This window comes from Marmota monax, unplaced genomic scaffold (genome assembly GCF_021218885.2).
Source record: "Marmota monax isolate L192 unplaced genomic scaffold, Marmota_monax_Labrador192_F-V1.1 WCK01_AAM20220418_F8-fsc00005, whole genome shotgun sequence".
Classification (NCBI taxonomy): Eukaryota; Metazoa; Chordata; class Mammalia; order Rodentia; family Sciuridae; genus Marmota; species Marmota monax.
The window spans coordinates 7139606-7161080 of record NW_026692254.1 but is presented as its reverse complement, the minus strand read 5'-3'; the positions used below and the strand labels follow the sequence as shown (position 1 = coordinate 7161080).

The following is a 21475-nucleotide window of genomic DNA, read 5'->3' as shown; positions in this document are numbered from 1 at the left end:
CCTACCAGGTATTAGTGATACAGGCAGGGAAAAAAATACAAGCTTATTTTCACAGACCACTTGTTAGACAAAGATACCCATTCCCACAAGGACAACAAATGGTGTCTAACTTTGGAATGAAGCAATATTTTCACCCAAAGAAGCAATTCATCAGTGATCCCAGAGTTTACACTAGGAGATGATGTAAACCCCAAATAGTGTTTTGTTTTGTTTTGGTTTTTAGCCATAAATAATGACTTTAAAGTCCAAGAAAATGGGTAGGGTAGGTATACCTCAGTGGTAGAGCATTTGCCAGCTAGCAAAATGTCCTGGGTTCAATCTCCAGCACTGCAGAGAAAGAGAAAGAAATGTAGTAGTAATTTTCCAAGATCAACCAATCCTGCAGGCCTTACAGTAGCCCCAGATTTTCCTACATCAACAAGATGTCTGGGAGCTCACCTTGGAGCTTATGCTGAGGTCTAGGAGTGCAAACTCAGAGACATACTGTTTGTACTTAGCACTTAAAGGTTAAGAGGTTGGTTTTATAGCTCTTTTTTGCACTTGTTGAATAGGTCCCTCCTCCCCATCCCAGCCCACACTTATTCTCCCCTTCTTTCCCACCCGCTTTCAATAGCATCATTTTCCCACCCTTAACAGCCACCTAAGGACAGTTATCCAGTGAACACAGACCTGGGGTAACTTGTAATAGTAAAGTCAAATGCTTATGTTTTTCCCTGCAGTAGGGTAACATTTTTTCATCTCTTATTTTTCTTGGCCAGAAGGAAGATGCCATTCAGGGAACCCCAGGTGTTTTGAAGATGAAAAGGAAGGTAGGGGGCCTGGCTCAGTGCTTATTAACTACAGAGAGAATTGGGTTCACTTCAAGAAAGAGTAAAATAATGGCAAGGAGAGACAATGATTCTTAATGAATTCACATTAGGAAAGTGTGAGGTGACCAGTTTGGGGACATACAGTCCTCCAGACCGCCTTCTAAGGAGAAAAACAAAACAATTGTTTTCTATTATGATATAATATTTACTTGCCTTCCCTGAAGCACACAGAGCTGGCTGGATGTCATATCCAATGCCAGCATCATCTCTCTCTGAGTACCTTGGATGCCATTTAACTTAAATCAGATGACATGTGACATATGCGTCCACAGGTCAGGTTTGAGGCAGGGATAGTCTCAGGGGCTCCCTCAGCCAGGGGAGCTATTCCACTTCTTACCCTGCCCCCTCTCAAAAAAAAAAAAAAAAAAAAATCTTCCTTTCGGGTCAAGAATTCCTGGCCCTCAAACTCTACCCATCCGGCAGGATCCAGCAAATCCAGCGTTTAAATACCATCTTTCCTATGTCAGACCTAAGCCCCATGGAACAACTAGAAAATAAAACAGACTTCCAGACCCGGGGTGGGGGTGGGGAAGAAGAGCAAAGAAACAAGAAAGCTAGAGGGAGGACGGGGACAGAGGCTGCCTCTAATTCTGAACAGGTGGCACCCTGGCACCAGTGCACTGAACCCACTTCCTTCCTAGGCTGCAGAGAGCAGAATCCCTTTCCCAGGAAGACTGACACCCCTCAATCTGGACCTGGGACTGCACTAGAGGGAGGAGCCTGGAGGCGAGGGCCAGAGGTCTGTGACCTCCCGCGAAGCCGTGCTATCTGCCTTGGATCCGCGTATCTAGTGTAAACGCGGTTTCACACATAAATAACGTGCCACATCTGGCCCTTTGGTTTTATGGCGTCTTAGCGACCAAGCAATTTATAGATGGCGACCTTGTTAACCAGCAGCCTGGGCTCGTCTGCAGCTACCGGGTCTGAGGCACTGGTGGGGACGGAGGAATGAGGGAGAGGAGAAACCTAGAGTCCCCGATTTTCAGCTCAGAGGGGCGCTCAGGGGCGAACTTACCCCGCGTTTGGGGAGAAGGGGCCTAGGCGGGCTAGGACCCCCCTTCCTCCCAAGCCGGCCATGTGGCAGCTGAAAGAGCCATCGAAGCCCAAGTGTGTTTGCGCTCATACCCAATTTATTGCCGCTGAACATATGGCCAATATTTTGACTCACGTCAGTCCAGCAAGGAAAACAAACAGAGCGCGCGCGGCGCAGGGAGCGGCCCCCTCCGCTGGGGCTGCGCTGCGACCGCTGGGCCCGAGGCAGGAGGGTGGGGCCACTGGGCCGGGAGCCTTGAGCCAGGAGCCCGCAGCCAGGAGGGGAGGGCTCTCGGGCCGCACAGCCGGAGAGCCCGCCGTTCGGCAGCCGCCGGCGGCTGGAGATAAAGAGCGGCCGAAAACCTGCGCGCTGGCCGAGGCGGGGCTCCCGCGGCGCAGCCGCGCTCCAGGTGAGCCCCCGGCTCGCGCGCGTTTCCGTTGTGTGTGTTCCCCGGGCGCCTGGAACCTCGGTGAAGCCGTGTGGAGGAGATGGGGGAAACCCGGCGCCACCTCTCGCTGCCAGGCACCAACTGTCTGGTCCCCCCTGCCCCAGCCCCGGCACGGGTATCGACAGCCGCCGGGGACAGGAATGCTCTCCGCGCACGGTCCACGAGGCGGACCATCGGAGAGGAACCTCGTGGCACCGCCATCCCCGCCAGCTCTGTCAGGCTTCGGGGTCCTCTGTGCGCCCCGCTGGCCTGACGGTTTCTCTGGCAGCTCCTGACTCGGCTCGGTCCCCAAGCTACGGAGTCGGGAAGCAGCAGGTGGGCAGATGCGAGACGTCTCAGTCCTCCCCCGACTTCGCCGGTCACTGGGGGAGGGGCCTCTCCTAGAGAGAAATTCGCCCCCACCCCAGTCACACCTGCAGTCGGGAAAAGTTTTACTTGTCACCGAGACCAGGCTTTCCTGCTGCCGAGCACCTTGCAGCCCGGCTGGGGAAAGCCGGACTGCCCCGGGGGGTTGGGCAGGTGCGGAGATCACGGAGGCCGAGGAGGAGGGAAGCGCGCAGCGCCCATAGCCACCCCGCCCTCCCGGAGCCCAGTGGACCCTCAAGCCCCGCCCGAGGGGGCACGCAGTGGGGGGAAGGGCGCAGTAGGAGGGGGGTCCGGGTAGGTGGAGGACTAGATAAAGACGCGCCTTGAAATGCGGCGGGGCTGTAGCTGCATCGCCGGGGAGTGGGAGGCAGAGAGGACTCATCGCGCGTCTCAGCAGTCTCCTCCCCACTGCCCGGTGCCGGCTGCTCTTCGGCTGCCAGGGCTGCTGTAAAGAAGGGCCAGCTTTTCACTTCTACCTGGTAAGTCCCCCTGTGCGCCGTGTAAGGCTTGGGATTGGGGGTTAAAGCAGAGGCAAAAGTCCTAGGATAATTTGGAGATGGCGCCTAGTGGAAAAAGGGGGTTCTCCTCAGGGGAAACTGGGACAGGAGCCAGGGTTGGGGGCGGTGAGGAGCTGGAAGACAAGTGGTGGGAGTCGCAGGCCAGAAGGACCAGTGAGGGCTGAGGGCTGGACCTGTAGGCGGCGGTTGGTGCAAAGGAGACCTAAGCCTGGAGTTTGCGGAGTGTCGCCCCGGCCGCGCCCGGTCCTGGACAGTTCTCGTTTGCGACAGTAGAGATCGCCAGAGGATCAAAAATGAACCTCTGTGGGGTCTGCTGAAGTCTGGTCTCGGAGGGGCGCCCCCTTGGTTCCAGAACATCCTCCCCGGACGCGGACACACACACACACACACACACACACACACTACAAGAAGGCCCTTCCATGCGCCTCTTCTCCACTTCGGTGGCACTCAGGGTTGGAAAGGGGGTGTGTTTAGAGACCGGTTATAGACGGTTGGTACGCAGATTGAAGAAATAAGAGACAGATTCCCCAGGCACCTCTCCGTGTCCTAAGGACCTCGTGGTGCGTTCCTAGTACTTGCCAACCCCAGCCCTTATCCTAGGCAGAGAGCGTGGCTTCCCTGCGCCTCCCTTGAATACATAGCATATCAGCCCGTCTGGCCCAGCTTTAAGTGCGGAATGCTAAGCGGCTAGGAGAGGCCGCTTGTTTTCCAAAGTCTTGTGGTAATGATTTTGTCACGTGTTAAGAAGTAAATTCAGATAAGAAAGTGCTTTCAGCGCTGTGTTTCCCAGAGAAACCCAAATCTCCTGCATTGAAATCGCCTTTATCAGGGAGAAGGTCGGGCTTGGCTGGAAGAACGTTCCTGAAGGCAACACTGACGATGCGTAATCTCATTGTAACATATTTAATCATTAGAGCCTCGAGAACGAATAAAGCAAAGGGGTTAGCCCCAGGGGACATGACGTTTGGTTCCCCAATAAACTAGTGATAATGGATTGCCTGGAACAGGCTCCTTTGGCCCGAGGGGGGCTTAAAGCTACGTTTTTAAAGAAAATATTGGAGGGAGGCTGGTTCCATTTTGTAGAACCCCTAGAGCCGCATTTCGTGTTCAATTTAACATCCATGAAAGTTAAACGGCTTTTCTTGCCTCTTATTTTATTGGATGAATTTTCAAAGATCTCATTAAAGTGCATTTATCAAAGTCCTAACATATGCCCACAGGGTCTTATGCTACACACAATGAGGCTGATGAATAGAATGAGAAATACTAATTTCTATTACAATTTCCGTCCTAGGGAGATATTTTCCTTTGGGGGCGGGGTGGAGGCAGATAATTGGGAAAGTGTTGGATATTTCTCTTTGAAAAAGAATATGGAGGAGGCACCTACTTACATGTCTTCCTCGTGCACCCACAACTAAATTGCTTCAGGACTCCAGGCTGTAGAGTCCCAAGATCGTTTCTTCTCTCCATGGCTTCAGGGGATGCCTGCCACTGTGGAATAAGTGGAGGCATAAGCTTTTCCTGACACACATAATCAGAATTCAATCTCTGGGCTTGAAAAACTTATTTAACCAACACCTTCTTGGTGACTTGGGATACTCTGTCTAAGAGGCATTCATTCTTCCCCTCCTGGTATTTAAAAGTTAATGCCACAATGTGGACCAAAGATGGAGCAGGGACTTATCCTGGGCTTGAATTCAGAGTAAACTGAGATTTTCTTTCCCTTCAGACTAACTTCCTAGCCCATCTAACCTATGGCTAATGAAGACATGGGGTACTCTCCTGCCAAAGATCTGGTCTGGCCTCTCCAAAGTTGCCATCCACACAGCTTTAGGCCTCCCCAACCCAGTCACCCTACAGGAGGCAGGGTTTCCAGCGACCTCAGTATCCTTCTACCACAGACAGAAGGAAAGACAAAAATTGGAGTTGGGCTGGCCAGGGACAAGACTGATTTTCAGTTTTCTGAGTCAGGAAATATCTCTGTGTGGGGTGTTTATTCCTAGGTCACATGCTTTGATTTCTTTCACTCAGTATGCCAGAGCTGACACAGCCCCTGCTGCCCCACATGAAACCAAAGCCACTTCTTACTGTTTTGTCAATTGGCATCTTTAAGGTGATCGTCTTTATCATGATGCTCAGGGACCAGAATGGGAGATATTTTCCTCCCCTGTTGATATCAAGTGCATGTCACATTCCCAGCGAGCAACCAGCGGTAAAATAAACCTTCCCCCTCCAACAAAACCTTTGTGTCCTCACAGTTAATCCTCACTGAAGTAGGAAGGTGCAACAAGCTTTGTTTCAAGAGTGAATGAAGACTCCACCTTGGCACTAACCAGAGAATAAACTAATCCACTTGAAGATTGTTGTATGAGATGGGATGTGCAGGGGGCCGAGAGCTCATCTACATACTATATTAGGAAAGTAGTTTCTTTTCAGCCCTTTAAATTAAAAAGAAAAAGAACTGAAATGAAGTCAAACAAATTAGTGCTTCCACATAAAAGAAGAAGACCTACTAGTGTTTTTAATGACTGGAAGTGCTTTGCGGGTGGGAAGAGTGAGGGGTGCCACCTTGGGCTGCTAAAGCTTTGAACTCCTCAAGGTCAACTCCTCTGGGTCCCCAAGATCATCCCCCTCCCCCAGTACTTCTTCTGCTCTTAATTCCCCTGGAGGATGCACCTACCTAGCAAGTTTTCATCAGCCTGAAAGAAGAAGATGTGAGCCCAGTGTCCCAAGAGGCCCTTAAAGCCCAAAACAGAGACAGGGGGAGAGGGTCAGAAACCATCCAGAGGATGCCCATTTCAACCACAGGAACACTAAGAGCATCTCCAATTCCTGTGCAGAGGCCTCTTCCCAGTTTCCTAAAGTGTCTTTCTTGCCTTGTTTGTTCCTGTTTAGGGTTTAACTCCCCACCCCCACCCCCACCCCACCAAACAGGGGGCATTATTATAGCCAGGGGTGTGGGGAAGTGAAAAGCCCACCAGACAGGATATATCAGTACTGGCCCCATGCTCGGAGCCCAGAAAAGGCAGTCGTGTTTGAGCTACCTGGGAAAGTAAACAGGTAAACACTGGGCGACTTAGAGGGCCACTTGTCATGAAGTGGGGCCACTTAGCCTGTGTACATTCACCTCCCTTCCTGGGCCCCCTGCAATTGTTCAGCTCTTCTTTGCCTGCTCCAGCCTCCTGAGCTGAGGCTTTAGTCTTCCCCAAACCCAGAGCAGCAGAAGTGGACCAAGGACTCCAAGGAGCCTCCAAAGAAGATTCTCTCTAGCTTCCAGGGAAGAGTTTCTCTTTCCCCTCACCAGCCTGTGTCTCACATTGCACCCATCATAAACTTAGCAAAAGTGAACAGAGAGATTTGTGCTGAATCTGGGGCCCCCATGCAGAAAATTAAGACCAGGGATGGGTAGGGCTACAGCAGTTGGAGTCACCCCAGCAGAAGAGCGTGTAGTTCTAGACACTAAGGAGATGCCAAGAGGATCTCTCTGAAGCTCAGGGTATGCTGGGTTCAGAACATCTGATATCTACCTCAACCTCCCGGAGTCTATGGCAGAGAAAGCCCACTGCAGAGCTCAGGAGCTTCCCGGAAAATTACGGCTGACCCCTAACCCAAACCTGATTGAACCCAGGATATTGTTTTCTCCTGGGTTCCAGATAGAACCTGGAAAGAGTTTACCAAAGAATTCCGAAAGGGGGAACTAGTGCACATCCACGTAGAATTGAAACTGGTACCAGCGGACGCTAATATATTCAGGTGGAGCGTTAATAAAGAATTTTCTCCCTAAGAGGGGCGCGGGACTATCGCCTTTCAAACTGCTGGGTATGAGGGATCCTGTGAAAAAAGGAGGTCCTGGGCTCCAAAAGGCCCCGATATGGTGCTTCGGAGGGACGCCTCTTGGGGAGTCTTCAGGACGCAATCACCTGTTTAATTTGGACAGAAGAGATGCGTTTAGCATCTGACCCCTCTGCTCTTCTGGCTGCACCTCGGCCTACCAAATGCAGGAGACCTTGGAGTAAACTCTGGGCTTGGGACTTGCCCCCCCCCCCCTTGGCCGCCAGCTGGGCCCGAGCTGGCATCCGCAGACTGCTCCTGGGGGACTTGAATTTTATGATCTTCCTCTAACAAGCCCAGTTTCTCCCCTTCAATTATGGGCCTCCCAGTGGTCTCCCCTGGCCTTTTCAATTGCAAATGTTAACGCTTTGGAAACGGACGCGGGAACCACACCAGAGGGATGGGGAAATGGACTCTGCAGTGTCCCTGGAGAGAGACCCTGAGCTGTATAGATTCAGTTGGTCAGGGAGCTGTGGCTGGAAGCAAAGACAGAACCTTCTCCTGCTCTCTCGCTCGCCGCCCGGTTGCCCTTAGATCAGGAGAAGGAAAAATGGGTGTACCAGTTGGGGTGAGGGTGGAGGGGAGATACCAGGTGATTGCCTGCGCCCGCAGGGAAAGTTTAGACTCGCAGATGCTCGGGAATGGGGACCTTGGGAGCTAAGATGCTGAAGGGTTTTGGCTAGTTGAGGCCAAAGAGCAGGCCCAGTTGCAAACCAGACCTTTGTGAACTGTCCTGGGGACTTCCCTCTCACTACTCTCCGGTGATTAATTCCCAGAAGCCTGGATTCCCGTAGGAAAACAGTTGTTTCTCAGGTGCTCTGTGCACCTTGCAAGCTCCCAGGGGCGAGGGGAGGGGACATGATCAACAGCTACACTGGTTATATCCAAAAGAAAGGCCCACCATGCTGGGAGAAGGGAGGAAGAAGTTGGAAACTACAGGGAACTAAGTAGTTCCAAGCCCAGGAAACAAGCAAGCTCTGGAAGGCATCTCAGGAGCAACCCCACCACCACCATCACCAGAATGGTTCTGGGCACTAGAGATTGTGTGTGTGTGTGTGTGTGTGTGTATGTGTGTTTGTGTGTGTATGAGAGAGAGAGAGAGAGAGAGATTTTTTTTTTTTAAAGACCACTTCTTACCAAAGGACTGCCTTCCTACTCAACCCAGAATTGGTCCAGTCCTACTAGGCTTCATTCTGCCCCCAGACCCCAATCCTGGAGGCTAACCTAGTGCCCAAGAGGGCTCTCCTTTCTTAGGACAGAGGAATAAGAGGAGGGACAAAAGGAGGGTCTTTTCTGCAATGCCTGGGTTGAGGAACTTTTTCTTGCCAGTTATTTATTTTAGCAGCCAAATAACAATGGCCCCAGGCAGGCCCACCCCCTCCCCTATGTCCAAACTCGGTGGTGCTTCCCCGACTCCAGGAAAACCGACTTCCCTCCTCCAACCGGACAGAGCAGTGAGCTCCCACGTGAAAGGGGGAAGGGAGAGGCAACAGGCAGGGAGGCTGAGAAAGACAGAGAGTGGAAAGGGGGGGCACGAAAAGTAACGGGTTTGAGGAACACGATTCAAACCAGTTTTTAATTCTTGAGGGAGGAAAAAGGGGGGAGAAAGGAGAAAAGAAAAAGTAAGAGGAGAAAGAGAGGAATCGAGGAGCGTCGACATGAAGGGGTTTCCTTAATATTGTGGACGGATTCAGAAATGAATGAAGAGATAGTCCATTGAAAAGGGTTGAATACCATGACAACTAGGAACAACCTTAGATTTATTCCAAACAGTTAGGACACATTGAAAGAGAGCGTCAATCATGTATTATTTCGCCACTGAAATAAATGCAAAAACCGAGCCGGGACAAAGGCTTCCAACGGGAGCGGGACATTTGTCTACATTTCGCTCATTGTCCGCAGCTTAGCAATCGGTTTGTATTTGTGTTTGCCCGGGTCCGACCACCCAGGACGCGCCGACGAGGGGCTCGCTCCAACCTGGGCCATTGTCACCCACGTCACATACTGGGGGCGAGGCAGCGAGGGCTGCAGAAAGCCGCGGAACGGCTCCGAGAGAGGCGCCCTCACCCGGCGCTGGCAACCCCGGGGGTGGCGGGGGGCGCCGCGGCGGCCGAAGCAGCTGCGCGGAAGAAGGACCTGGCGTCCGCACACTCTGCTTCTCCCGCGCTAGCTAGGGCTGCCCAGGCTCCCAGCAGTGGGGAAGAAGAGACCGGACAACCTCACCCCTCCTCGCCCCTAGGCCCAGTTCTTTCCAGACGTTCCTGCGGGGCGAACAAGCTTATTGTGGCAAACCTCCTCCTCTCGCCCCTCCCCAAATTTAAACTGGACCCGGGGCTAGTAAGAGCGGAGTGACCTTTTCCACCCGGGCGCGCAGGAGTAGGACTGTCCTGGGAAAGTTTAGTTTTCAGGTTGGAAAGTTAACACTAACCTAATGCAAACTGGGAACCCAGAGCGCATCCTCAGAATGCACCCCCCGGGACGTCCAGAAGAAGAAATTAAAGGACTTTCGTGGGAATAGAAAACTCCGAAGAAAACGCAGCATCATCCGCTCACCCTGGGACCCCTCCCCTGTGACTTTCTGAGTCCTCACACAGGTTGAAGCACAAGCTTCCCCCGCCCCTGCCACGGTCTCGCCCGCGCCCCTCCTGCAGCTTCACCTTTAGCTTAAGGGTGGGGGGGGGGGTTCCGAGAGACCAGGATAATAGAGAGCCGGAAAGGAGCGGGGTCGTCTGCCCTTCCCTCTCCACTCAGAAAAAGGTGGTGCCTGCGGGTGCCAAAAGCGGTAGGGCCTGGGTCCGAATCCAGCCGGAGTCAAAGCTCCTTGCTCCCACCCCGCCCTTCTCTAGACCGCCCGCAAAGCAGAAAGTGAACTGCGTGTCCTCCGCTGCCGCAAAGAAATGGGGGGTGGGGTGGCGGAGTGAAGGAAATAAATGAGTCTTTAGCAAATAAAGGGCGGCTGGGAGGGGGTGCTTGGTGGTGGCTTTGGCCGGCCCGGAGCCTAGCCCTCTGCTGGGTTTCGAGCTCTTTCGCGTTTAACTAGAATCAATTACTTGCCTTGTCATTTCTAGTACTCATCCTTAAGCCTCAACCAAAATATTGACCTAGGAGGCTTACAGAAGTTGGGTTCTTGCCATTTGAACCGGATCTTGTTTAGGGAACCACCAGCAAGGGGAAAGAGAGATTTCCGCGACTCTGTCTACGCCCCCTCCCCCCCTTTTCCAGAGGCGCCACAACTCGCCAATTTTCTGGCTGGGGGTGTTGCGGGGGGGGGGGGGCGGGGAGGTAGGAACTGGGAAATGCTAAAGAGGCTTTTTCCCTCCCCTTCCTGGCTTCTGTTTTGGTCCTCCCCGCCACCCACCCACACACCTTTTTTTAAGAAGCAATTTGTTAAAACGGCCTTTCAAGTGTATGGACTCGCTAGCGACGCGGTGGTCCTTTGTATGTAAATACTGAAGGGGAAAAAAAAAAGGCTCTCCCGATCTTTGCAATTAATTGACACGTTACACCTCTCATCTTGCTCTTGCTCTAGAGGGCCGTTGGCTGGGAGCGCGGAGCTCCCCAAAACCCACAATTTCACATCTGCAAATACTGTCTTCATCCACTTGACTCCCAAGACCCGCCCACACGTGGCCAACCTTTGCGTTTTTAATGTCTCTTCCCCTTTTTCCACCCTTCTCTTGCTCCCTCTCTTACTCCCCCTCCCTCCCTCTCTCTTTTTCCCTCCCTCCCTCCCTCTTTCTCCCCCTCCCCCCCTCCCCAGGTTCGTGAGTGGAGCCCAGCCTTATATGGACTGATCGCTCGGGCAATGGCCCATTTTTTCCTCGCCACCAGCCGCCACCGCGCTCCGAGCGGCCGCTGGAGCCCAAGCTGACGCCGCCTTGGCACCTCTCCTGGAGTTACAAACTAAGGCCGGGCCGGCGCTAGGCGCTCAGGCAGCCCAGCTCCCTGCGTCCATTTCCGCGTGCTTCCCGAGAAGACAGAGGCTCTGAGTTGGGCTTTATTCCGCCCCCCTTCCCCCACTGGTTCTTTCTCTTTTTTAAAACAAATAATAATTACTTCAATAATTAAAGCCCATCCCCCCTTCCCTCCCCCAACCCCTCCCCCCAACCCCCTCCCCCGCCCTCCAGGGCTGGGGAGCGCTACGAATTGACCAAGTGAAGCTACAACTTTGCGGCATAAATTGCGGGGTCCTGAACCATGTCGCTGACCAACACAAAGACGGGATTTTCGGTCAAGGACATCTTGGACCTGCCGGATACCAACGATGAGGAGGGCTCGGTGGCCGAGGGGCCAGAGGAGGAAAGCGAGGGGTCTGAGCCGGCCAAGAGGGCCGGGCCCCTGGGGCAGGGCGCCCTGGACGCGGTGCAGAGCCTGCCCCTGAAGAGCCCTTTCTACGACAGCAGCGACAACCCGTATACACGCTGGCTGGCCAGCACGGAGGGCCTCCAATACTCCCGTAAGTAGTGAAACTTGGCTGCTGCAGCCCTGACAGCCTCCATTCCTGCGGCTGTAGCCCGGACTGGACGCTGGGAGTTAAGGGGGAAAGAAGCCAAAGTCCAGATACTTCACCCTGGGTTCCTAGAAAGATTTTTTTTTTTTTTTAACATTTGTTTGGGATGCTCTCTTTTCTCCTGGTCAAGCCCCCTTAGTCTCTGCAAAAGACTTGGTCTTAGCTTTTTTTTTTTTTTTTTTCCCAACATGAGAAATTAAGGAGGCAGAGAAGAAAGGAAATGCCTCCTAAGGGCTGGTTGCAGATGTCAACCGACACTGATAGCTTGGGCCCTAGACCCTAGACTCCAACCACCGGGAGGGACTGGCCTGACACACTGGAACTAGCCAGCGAGCCTGGTCCCGGCTGCGGGTAGAGGGTGAGGGAGGCTTGGGGTGGCCTGGGTATAAGTAGCTCACCCTGCCCCCTGTGTGATCATAGAGGACGCTTTGTGCAGTGCAGGGGGTGTCGAGAAAGACCGAAAGAAAAAAGGAAAAAAAAAAAAAAGAAAGCCCCCAAAACCTGCCTTAAATGGCCGAGACGATCAATGCCGGGATTGTGGGGGATTTCTCTTAAAAATCTGCCCACGTCTCTACAGAGAGGAATCAGCTTAAGGGGGCCGGAGCCCTTAACCCGCAATGATCTCCCATGCACCCCCAGCAATTCGCACCCACACTGTGCGAATCCCTAGAACCGTGAGCCCTAAGCCCCCACTCCTACTGATTTTCCCCTTTACCCTGGAAGACCCCGACGGCTTTCTCAGGCGTGGCGCAGGGTAGGGATCATCATAGAGGCAGCCGCGCTGGGCTGCAGAGAGCTGAGGGCCAGAGGCCCACGGAAGAACGAGGTGCTCTACTCTGGCCCAGGCGGCGCGCGGCCTCCAGGCGCCTGACGCGCTTCTCTCCCCTCCAGTGCACGGGCTGGCGGCGGGCGCTCCCCCCCAAGACTCAAGCTCCAAGTCCCCGGAGCCCTCGGCTGACGAGTCACCGGACAATGACAAGGAGACCCCAGGCGGCGGGGGGGACGCAGGCAAGAAGCGGAAGCGGCGGGTGCTCTTCTCCAAGGCGCAAACCTACGAGTTGGAGCGACGCTTCCGGCAGCAGCGGTACCTGTCGGCGCCAGAGCGCGAGCACCTGGCCAGTCTCATCCGCCTCACGCCTACGCAGGTAAAGATCTGGTTCCAGAACCACCGCTACAAGATGAAGCGCGCCCGGGCGGAGAAAGGTATGGAGGTGACACCCCTGCCCTCACCGCGCCGGGTGGCCGTGCCCGTCTTGGTCAGAGATGGCAAACCGTGCCACGCGCTCAAAGCCCAGGACCTGGCAGCTGCCACCTTCCAGGCAGGCATCCCCTTTTCGGCTTACAGTGCTCAGTCACTGCAACACATGCAGTACAACGCCCAGTACAGCTCGGCCAGCACCCCCCAGTACCCGACAGCACACCCCCTGGTCCAGGCCCAGCAGTGGACTTGGTGAGCACCGCCCCTCCGAGACTCGCGGCCCCAGGCCCAGGCCCCACCCCGGCGACTGCGGCGGCGGCGGCGAGGAGGACTCGGTCCATACGGTGGTTATTATTATTATTATAATTATTATTATAGAGTCGAGTTGACTCTTGGCTCCGTTGGGGAGGCGCCGGGAGGTTGCCTGCGCCTCCTTGAAGTGGCAGATTCCATCCACCCGACTCTGTCCCCATCTCTCTCTCCTTTGAACCTTGGAGAGGGTTGAACTATAAGCCGTGTTTACAGAATGTTTGCGCAGCTTCGCTTCTTTGCCTCTCCCTGGGGGGTACCAAACCATCCCAGCGTTAAAGTCGTCACTTGAAAATGAGAAAAAGAGCGAACCCCCACCCCGCTTTCGTGAATTTTGTAAAATATGTTTGTGTGAGTAGCGATATTGTCAGCCGTCTTCTAAAGCAAGTGGAGAACACTTTAAAAAATATAGAGAATTTTTCTTTTTTTTTTTATAAGAAAATGCTACATATTTATGGCCATGTAAACGTCCTGATAACTGGTGGCAGATTTCGCTTTTCGTTGTAAATATCGGTGGTGATTGTTGCCAAAATGACCTTCAGGATGGGCCTGTGAACCCTGCAGGCCCAACTCCTTTCTTGGTGGTTTGTTTTGGTTTGGTTATGTTTGGGTTACCCCTGTTTTCTTTTTTTGCTTTTTAAAAACATTTTGTTCAGTGCAAACATTTTTCAAATATGAAAAAGAAAAAAAAATGTGTAGGCGACAAGCCGCCTGCCCCATTTTCCGGGTCCTGAGCCCCGGAACTTGGAGCTCAGCGGTTCCGGGCGGTTCCCCAAGAGCGCCGGGCGCTGAAAACTTTCGATTTTTTAAGTAATTTTAATAAAAATCCTGTGTTAAAAAACAAACAAACAAGCCCAGACTTCCCGTTTGTCTGACTCTGTGGCCCTGCACCGGGACAGAGGCCTTGGGCAAGTAACCAGGTCCAGCCGCACCCAGCGCTCGTTCGCACCCGCTTTCCGTCTCCCCAGGGTAGGAGGCCGGGGTGCCGGGGCGCTGATGGAGCTCCCAGGACAGGCCTCATCCGGACTGACCTGCCGGACAGGGCGCTTAGGACCCGGGGCCGGAGTGGGAGCGCTCAGCCTCCAGCCTGCAAACGGTTGGCCCAAAGTCCGGGGTGGCCCTGCCTCTCTCGGGCCTCTTTCCCAGCTCCGTGCCTGTGTGAACTCCTGCGTCCCGGCCTCCGGAGGAAAAGTGACTTTGAGAAACGCAAAGGCAAGGAGAGCAAGCCCCCCTCGCTTACCCAAATCTACGAGTGGCTCCTTCAGCCTGAGGAGCTGTTGAAGCCACTACACTCGATGACTTTCACTTTGTTGCGTTTGATTTACTTCGCGCTAAGAAGGGAGGGGACTCTGAGGTTGAGACTGGTCGGCTTTCTTTCTACTCCCCACCCCCTTTTCAAAATCTGTGGACGAGTGGAGGCTCTAAGGCCTGGACGCAGAAAGAGTTTTGTGGGGGGTTTTGTTTGTTTTTGTTTTGCCGGGGGTGGGGTGTGGATTCCGAGCGCGCAAGGCTTTGACTATTAGTAGGGACACTCTGGGTTCTGGGAGCAGGAGAGGGTGGGGTTGTTGCATCCTCCTCAAAGCTTTATGCCCCCGCCCCAGCCTGGGAGAGCGAGTCACTGGTGATTCCAGCAAACTGAGCTTTCTTCCTTCTTGCCGCCGCCCCCATCTTTTCTGGATTCCCAGTCTCTTTCTCCAAGACTGGATCCCTGGCTGGTCCCCTCCCAGCCCTGGGCAGTCCGCATGGTCTCCCCAGGCTAGTCCGTAGGCATGGAGTTGGGTGAATTGTTAGAAAGTAAAGACTGGAGGTGGGGTGGGGCACTCTGGCCACCAGGGCTAGAGTAGGGGCAGAGGAAAGTGGGCAAACAGCTCCCCCCCCCCCCGCTAGCCCCCGGGAGTTTGCAATCCGTCCTTCCCCAGCAGAGAACGGACTCCATCCCACCCTCGTTTCTGGACCCGATCTCCTTGGCGGATGCTGGCGCACACTTGGCCACGGGGGGGAGCGTCTCAGGGGGGCTAGGCGGACGCAGGAGTGGGGGGCGCGGTGCACCTTTCTCCTCTATCTCGCGATTTCCGAAATTACCTGCAGCTCTGTGGCTCAGAGCCCAGCGGGCGCTCTAAGATGCCTGGAGATTGAAAGTCAGCTTATTTGGAAATAGTATCTCTTGTTTTCCCCGGAGCTCCCACCATAAAGACTGGGGAGGGGGAGGTGAGAAGGCCAGGCAAAGGGAGCGGTCCCAGCTGACTTTCTCCCTCCCTTCAGTTGATGATCAGATTTAATTCAATATCTAAAGCAAACATGATTATCCGTGTGACCAAATCTGTGCGTCAATAGCACTCAGCGCAACACGCCCAGGGACGTGATTACACTTTATTCTCGTGTTGCGCACCGGCCCCTGGATAATTGAGGGCGCGGGAGTCTTTCTAATATCCCTGGAAAGGTCCTGTCGCATCTCCAGGCTCATCCGCTGGGAAAGGAGCAGTTTCCCTAAATAGTGAAAAGTCTCCCTTTGTTCTCCTTACAAGCTTGGAAATATTGGGGGTTTTGTCTTGCTATTAGTAAAGGCCAGAAATTTCCCTTCAAATTGTTTGTGGTGCAATGTTCAACCTGCTCTGGTAACAACCACTCAACAATCTTCTAGCAACTTCCCCTAACCCGGATCCTTGGGGGAGGGAAAGAAGTGGGTGTTCAGAGTTGGCTGAAGAGGGGTTGTCAAAAGGCCTCCGGTGCAGCCTGGAAGACTCAAGTTGGTTTTGTTTGTACCAGGTCCTAGGCCTACCAAGGGCCAAGAATAATCACAAGAACCTTCCAGGCCTGCAGGGAAGAAGGGAGAAGCAAAGAAGGCCCAAACATTTGCAGATTTTCACCGAGTATGGGTTGAGGACACATTTGGGTTGGTGGACAGACCCCCAGACCTGCAGTCCGGGTGTGTTGCTGATTCTGCCAAGAGCCTGGAGGTGGGCCTGGCGCCCGCCTCTCTGTCCTCGGGTCCCGTAGAGTCAATAAAAGCTCCTGCGGAGCCCTGTGTGGCCCTAACCCCGGCGCCCTGGGAGCGCACCCGGCGCGGGGTCCGCTTTGGCAGTCTATCTTCGCCCAATCTACAGCGGGCCGTACAAAACGGCACAATGGGAAAGCTGGGAGCCGGAGATGTTAGAGGCGTGCATATTAAAAAGGGACAGAGAAAGGATCGCAGGGGACAGAGAGAGGGGAAGAGGGAGAAGGGGCTCACCCTCCCCCCGGCCCCACCCCGCACCATTCAGCGCGCTTATCGCGGGCAGTGAATCCCGGAGTCAGGCAGAAGTCTCCTTGGGGTTTTGTTGGGCCTGTCACTGGGTCCCTTTGTCATCCTCGGACTCCATGCTGGATTCCATATGGCCAGCTGGGCCGAGGGAGCGCGAGGAGGGACCCGCACAAAACCCAAATTGTGTCCGGCTTTCAAACCCTGTATTGTTGTCTGTGAAAGGAAGACGCATTAAAAATTCGTGCTATATCTATTGGGGAGGAGGATGGAGGAGGGGAAAAAAGCCACCCCTGTCTTTGATGGCTTCAGAGGGCGCTTGCCCCGCCTAGGCCCCGTGACACACTGAGAAGAAAATCTCTCTCTCTCTTTCTCTCTCTCTCTCTCTCTCTCTCTCTCTCTCTCTCTCTCTCTCTCTCTCTCCTTCCCTCCCTGTCTCTCTCTCTCCCTCCTTCCCTCCCTGTCCCTGTCTCTCTCTCCCTCTCTTCGCCCCCACTCCGACCCACTACCAAACTTAGGACCTAACGCTCTGGTCGTGGTCTGTGAGCCATGTGCCTTTGCGACGCTCCTGTGTGTTGGCGCTGACAGCCAGGCTTCTCCTGCTTGGGCGCCCATTGTCGAAGCCATCGGACGGTTCCGGGGCTCCGGAGGCAATCGTCAAGGCCTGGTTGATGCTCCGGTCCCGTTTGGGTTTCACGGCTGTAGGGCCTTTTCAGTTCCTTCAAAAAAGGTTCTGAGAGGCTGAGGGCCCGACCGCGTGCCCAGCCTGGCTCAGTTTCGGCCCTAGGGATCCCAAGAGCACTTGATATTGGCGGAGCCGCTCGATGACCAAACCAGCTAAGGGAGCGCCTTCGTTTGAATTTCGCGTGGTGATCCTCCTTACATCTTCGTGCCACTGGGAAACCAGTTCAGAAACTTCTTCCAACAGCTTTCCCTTCTCCCAGATTGGAGGTGGGAGAGCCTTTCTCTTTAATTTTGTGTCTCCTGCCTTTTTTTGGTTTGCAAAATTCAGTAACAGGAAGACACAGCCGGGTTCCCAAGGAATTTGCCCATTTTTGCCTCCCCCTAAGCCAGCTGAGTTAACGCAGGGTAGTGGGAGATAATTTGGGTCGTGCTGTCTCCACCTTAAGAGCCAGGTCAAAACTCCGAGCTCCCCATATAAACAATATGTGCTAAACAGAAGAGTTCAACGCTGAGGGCTGTGAAAATAACAATTAGAACTCAAATGAGCACTACTGAGTTGGGGGAAATTTCAGCCAATCCAAAACTTGGGTATCCTCCTTTCCCCCCCTTTTAGTGCCATCGTAGAATCGGATAAATTGATACGAATGGGAAACCCCCTTCTCGACACTCCCCACGCCAGCCAGGGAAATAACTTATTTTCCTTACCTATTGACTGTTGGGCTTAGTGGAGACCTGGTGTGGATTTCTCGAGCCTTTTCAAGAGCCTGGTCATTGAAAAGCTAATCCAATATTTACCGAGCATAAGGACAGTTCTCAGACGTATTTATTAAGACCCATCGCTAAGTGATTACTTGGGCGGAAGACAAAGGCCAGGGAGGGAGCGTGGAGGCGCACCAGCCCCTGCTCTTGCACCAGAAGTTGGAAGCCAGTCGCAAACTGGTGAGGCCCTGAGGTTCCCCTCCCGGTACTTAAGTGGCGCGTGGATTAGATATTGTGTTGGGTGGTATTTCAGGAAATATGTACTTGTGGCTTCCTGAGAGGCCAGGCGCAGTGACACTCTAAACCGTGTCGATATATCATCTTTTATCCAGGATCTGCAAATAAACCCCTGATCCCCTCGGCGCATTATAGCCGCCGCTATCTCGCCAAGGAAGCGATCTGAGTTTTATTGCTTTCGCCAGCGCCCCAACACACACACACACACACACACACACACATACACACACACTCCCCTTTCCCACCCAATCTGGTTTTTAAAGGCTCTATTTTTTTTTTCTCCTTCTGGGGCACCGTTATTAATAAAGCCAATAGGCCTCAGCGCCGCCATCCGAGCAAGTGGAGAAATGCGGGCCTCCAGCGCGCGGATCCCGAGTTTCCTCCATGCGTTTGCCTCGGGGGAGAGAAACTAGCACGTTCGGCGCGGCGGCGCCACGAGGAGGCGCCGGAGCTCCGCTCTCCGCTGCGCGCGGGGCCTAATCCCGGGAGAGCGTCTGGCAGGCCGTTCCCCAGGTTCCTGGCGGTTCTCCTCCAAGGCTCGGCCTCGGGTCGGAGCCCGGTGGGAGGGCGGAGGAGGAGTCGGTGGCTCCAAACCAGAGTTAGATCTGAGAGTCAGATCGCCGAGGCAGCACCCAGCCCGTCCCACCCTCAGCTAGCTGGGGCACTTGCGGACCTTCCTTTCCCACTATTGTAATCCCCTCCCTGTCTTTCCACCCACGTACTACCTGCGGTCCCCACCTCAACTTCCATCACATTTCGGTCTAAACCTCAGCAAACTGTTCCTATGGGCCACTAGGTATGGGATGGGGTGTTCCTTGGAGCACGAGGGAGCGCTCTCCGTGATCCTGAGCGGCATCGGCCCATGTAGGTGAACGCGAGGTGGGCAGCTCCATGTGATGTGTCCAGGCTGTTAGCCAGCAGGGATTCCAGGGGGAGAGAAGAGAGCTATGCTAAAGAGAAATGCTGAAGTTTGTCCAGATCTTTTGCTGAGGGTGGAGACACCCTCGATGCTCCGGTGAACTCCTGTTCGATTTGGCAAATGTACCACTAACAACCGAGAAAAGCCTTTAGAGAAGCCCTCCTGCACCTCATTCCTTCTCAGGGTCAGGGAGTGCGGAGCAGTGGCGCTGACTGGCCACCAGAGGGAGACACCGCGCCGACGCCCGACTTTGAGGTCTAGGGGAGGAAGGCAATAAAGCCCCTCACTCCAGCTGAGCTCACCCCAGGTAACCCCGATTCTGTTAAAGCCTCTACTGGGGTGCAGGGGATTCAGGGATTCAAAGAACACAAGAATGGGGATGCTTTCTACCTCCTCCACCCACGCCTGAGTGCCTTTCTCCTAGGTGTGGGGCTTCGCCCGTGAGGGTTACATTCCTCAACGTCTGCTCCCCTTCCCCCCCAAAAACCAGGACCTGCAATCACAGCTTGTTTCACTGATTGTTCGTTGATTGCCTCCCATCAAAGCCGTTCGTGGCTTCCCGCCTCAAAACCAGTCGACGGACGCCAGGTTAGGGAGTCTGCAGTGCCAGTGCTGTCCGCCGGGTGGCGCGATTGGATAAGAAAAGACTTCCCGGCCAGGCACTGCCCCGGGCCACCGAATGCAATTCCCACGCCTGCAGGTTTGAGAGGTCCCTTTACACCGCGGCCGCAATCCCCTAAGAATTAAAATTTTCTGTATTTGTACTTGACGCCTGGAGTGTGGTGAAGAGGTTAAAATTATCTAAACTAGGCCAACCTCTTCCATTGCTCCTCAGGCTGCTGCTGTGGGACACCCCGCATTACTGCCACGACATCAGTTAGGACATAAAACATTTTCACCACCCCGGCATGTCATCTTCCCCCACGATAATATGTTTTAACAAACTAATAGCTTAATATCGATTGAAAAATGTAGATGAAAATCTCATCTCTTTTCTCGTTGTTTGTTGACCATCATAAAGTGGAAAAAAGCAAGAGGCAGGTCTCTAATGCCAGCCTGAACACAATGACAACCATTGTCATTTATTATTTTCTAAGGCACTTGCTGGACATTTCTCCCATATCATCTTTTATTATTACACCCTGGTCTGACCTCCAGATAAGACTGAGTTTCAGAGAAGTTAATTTCCCTGCTCAGGTGAACAAGGCAGGGTCCTTACAAACAAAAAGTCCAGGGGAGGGGAGGGTTGGAGGATGCATCTACCAGGGTGTCCTGTCCTATTTCAGATGAAGGTAGGCAGGAATGGAAGAGGACCAATACTCCCTTTACTCTGGAGAAGGCAGCTGGGTGGTGTCTTCGAGTTCAGTGTTAGCCCACACTCAGGTCCCAGCCCAAAGGTCAGGGCTGCGCCAGCCTCAGGATATTGCCTAAGAATCTGCATACCAGTCCCTGTGTGGCCATCCTGGGCCGGCAAGTGTCCTATGAAGATGGAAGGGGAGGTGGGATAGGGGAATATTAGTTCAATGGTGGAACACTTTCCTAGCATGTGAAAGCCCTGAGTTCAAGTCTTGGCATCTCAAAAACAGAAAGAAAGAAAGAGAGAGAGAGAGAGAGAAAACAGAGGAGGAGGGGCCGAGGGGTCCACCTGAGCCCACACCCCGGCCCCATGTTCTTCTTTGCTTTTGAGTGACATAAGCAGCTCCTTTACCCCACCTCAGGATGATAAAGCATACAAGAAAAAAAATAGTTTTGCAACGACTGGTAGATTCTCTCTCTTTAATTAAGTGATTGACTTATATCTAACGGGGGGAAAGAAATTAACGTGTTCTTTTGAGTATAGGGCTATGCTGAGAAATTTACAAGAATATTAAAAGGAATTTTACCTCAGTATTTCCTTCCAGATCTCTCCACTTTTCTGTAACTCTGCTCATTCTAAAGTAAAAGAATTGCCTCATCTATGTCTGTAGGGAAAACTGAACATTGTAGAGTGGATATAAAAAGGATGGAAGTTAGATTTATAATGCAGATTTTTGTGTCTGTGGTGGAGAAAGATCAGACACCTGACAACCTAAGGCACCTTTCAGAAATTGCCACTCCTTCTCAACCAGTGAATGCATCGCCTCTTCTAAGCATGAAGAGAGGTGGCCTAAATTCCTGTTGCTGTGGCCTTCTGTGTAGGAGCAAGTGCTCACCACCAGCTGCAGCCCTCTGCCCACAGCCTCTTCCACCTGTCCTAATGGTTTCCTGCTTCCAGCACCTACAGGTGTCTGCCTGAAGGAGGAGCAGAGGAGGCTAAATCCTGGGACAGGTGTCAAGTACCTGGAAGTTCATGATCTTCAGCTGATTCCAGATGGAGGGTGCTGGATAAATAGCCCAGCTTCCTTACACCAGATGGAACAACTATAGAGCATGTTCTGCGCCATGTCTCAGAGGTTCCCAGTGGGACTGAGCCCTCAGAGTCCATCTGCTCAGACCCTATGTGTACTGGCTTTTCCCCTTTCCCTTTCTCACTTCCCTACTCTGGTCCTTTCTGGAATCTTTTCTTTGATTGACTTA

The 21475-nt window shown here is 53.4% G+C and overlaps 2 protein-coding genes across 2 annotated transcripts; both read left to right on the top strand.

Moving 5' to 3' along the window:
• The first annotated feature begins 1944 nt into the window (after positions 1–1944).
• Positions 1945–11149, top strand: LOC124089224 (uncharacterized). Its single transcript, XM_046439226.2, has 3 exons — positions 1945–2037; positions 2177–2665; positions 10826–11149. Exons 1-3 carry the CDS (start codon positions 1945–1947, stop codon positions 10934–10936), a joined length of 693 nt encoding a protein of 230 aa, XP_046295182.1. The 3' UTR covers positions 10937–11149.
• Positions 11150–11181: 32 nt separating this feature from the next.
• On the top strand, positions 11182–13966 carry Nkx2-2 (NK2 homeobox 2). The gene is made up of 2 exons (XM_046438682.2): positions 11182–11521; positions 12467–13966. The coding sequence occupies exons 1-2, from the start codon at positions 11263–11265 to the stop codon at positions 13027–13029; spliced, it is 822 nt and encodes a 273-aa protein (XP_046294638.1). The 5' UTR covers positions 11182–11262; the 3' UTR covers positions 13030–13966.
• The last annotated feature ends 7509 nt before the right edge of the window (positions 13967–21475 follow it).

What these genes read in the sequence shown, in the direction of transcription:
- LOC124089224 (XM_046439226.2), top strand. Translation starts at nt 1,945, where the DNA reads ATGTGGCAGCTGAAAGAGCCATCGAAGCCCAAGTGTGTTTGCGCTCAT. An exon ending in TGGCCAATATTTTGACTCAC is followed by an intron (nt 2,038 to 2,176) that starts GTCAGTCCAGCA and finishes AGGAGCCCGCAG; the next exon opens with CCAGGAGGGGAGGGCTCTCG. An exon ending in ACGGAGTCGGGAAGCAGCAG is followed by an intron (nt 2,666 to 10,825) that starts GTGGGCAGATGC and finishes CCCCCTCCCCAG; the next exon opens with GTTCGTGAGTGGAGCCCAGC.
- Nkx2-2 (XM_046438682.2), top strand. Translation starts at nt 11,263, where the DNA reads ATGTCGCTGACCAACACAAAGACGGGATTTTCGGTCAAGGACATCTTG. An exon ending in GGAGGGCCTCCAATACTCCC is followed by an intron (nt 11,522 to 12,466) that starts GTAAGTAGTGAA and finishes TCTCCCCTCCAG; the next exon opens with TGCACGGGCTGGCGGCGGGC.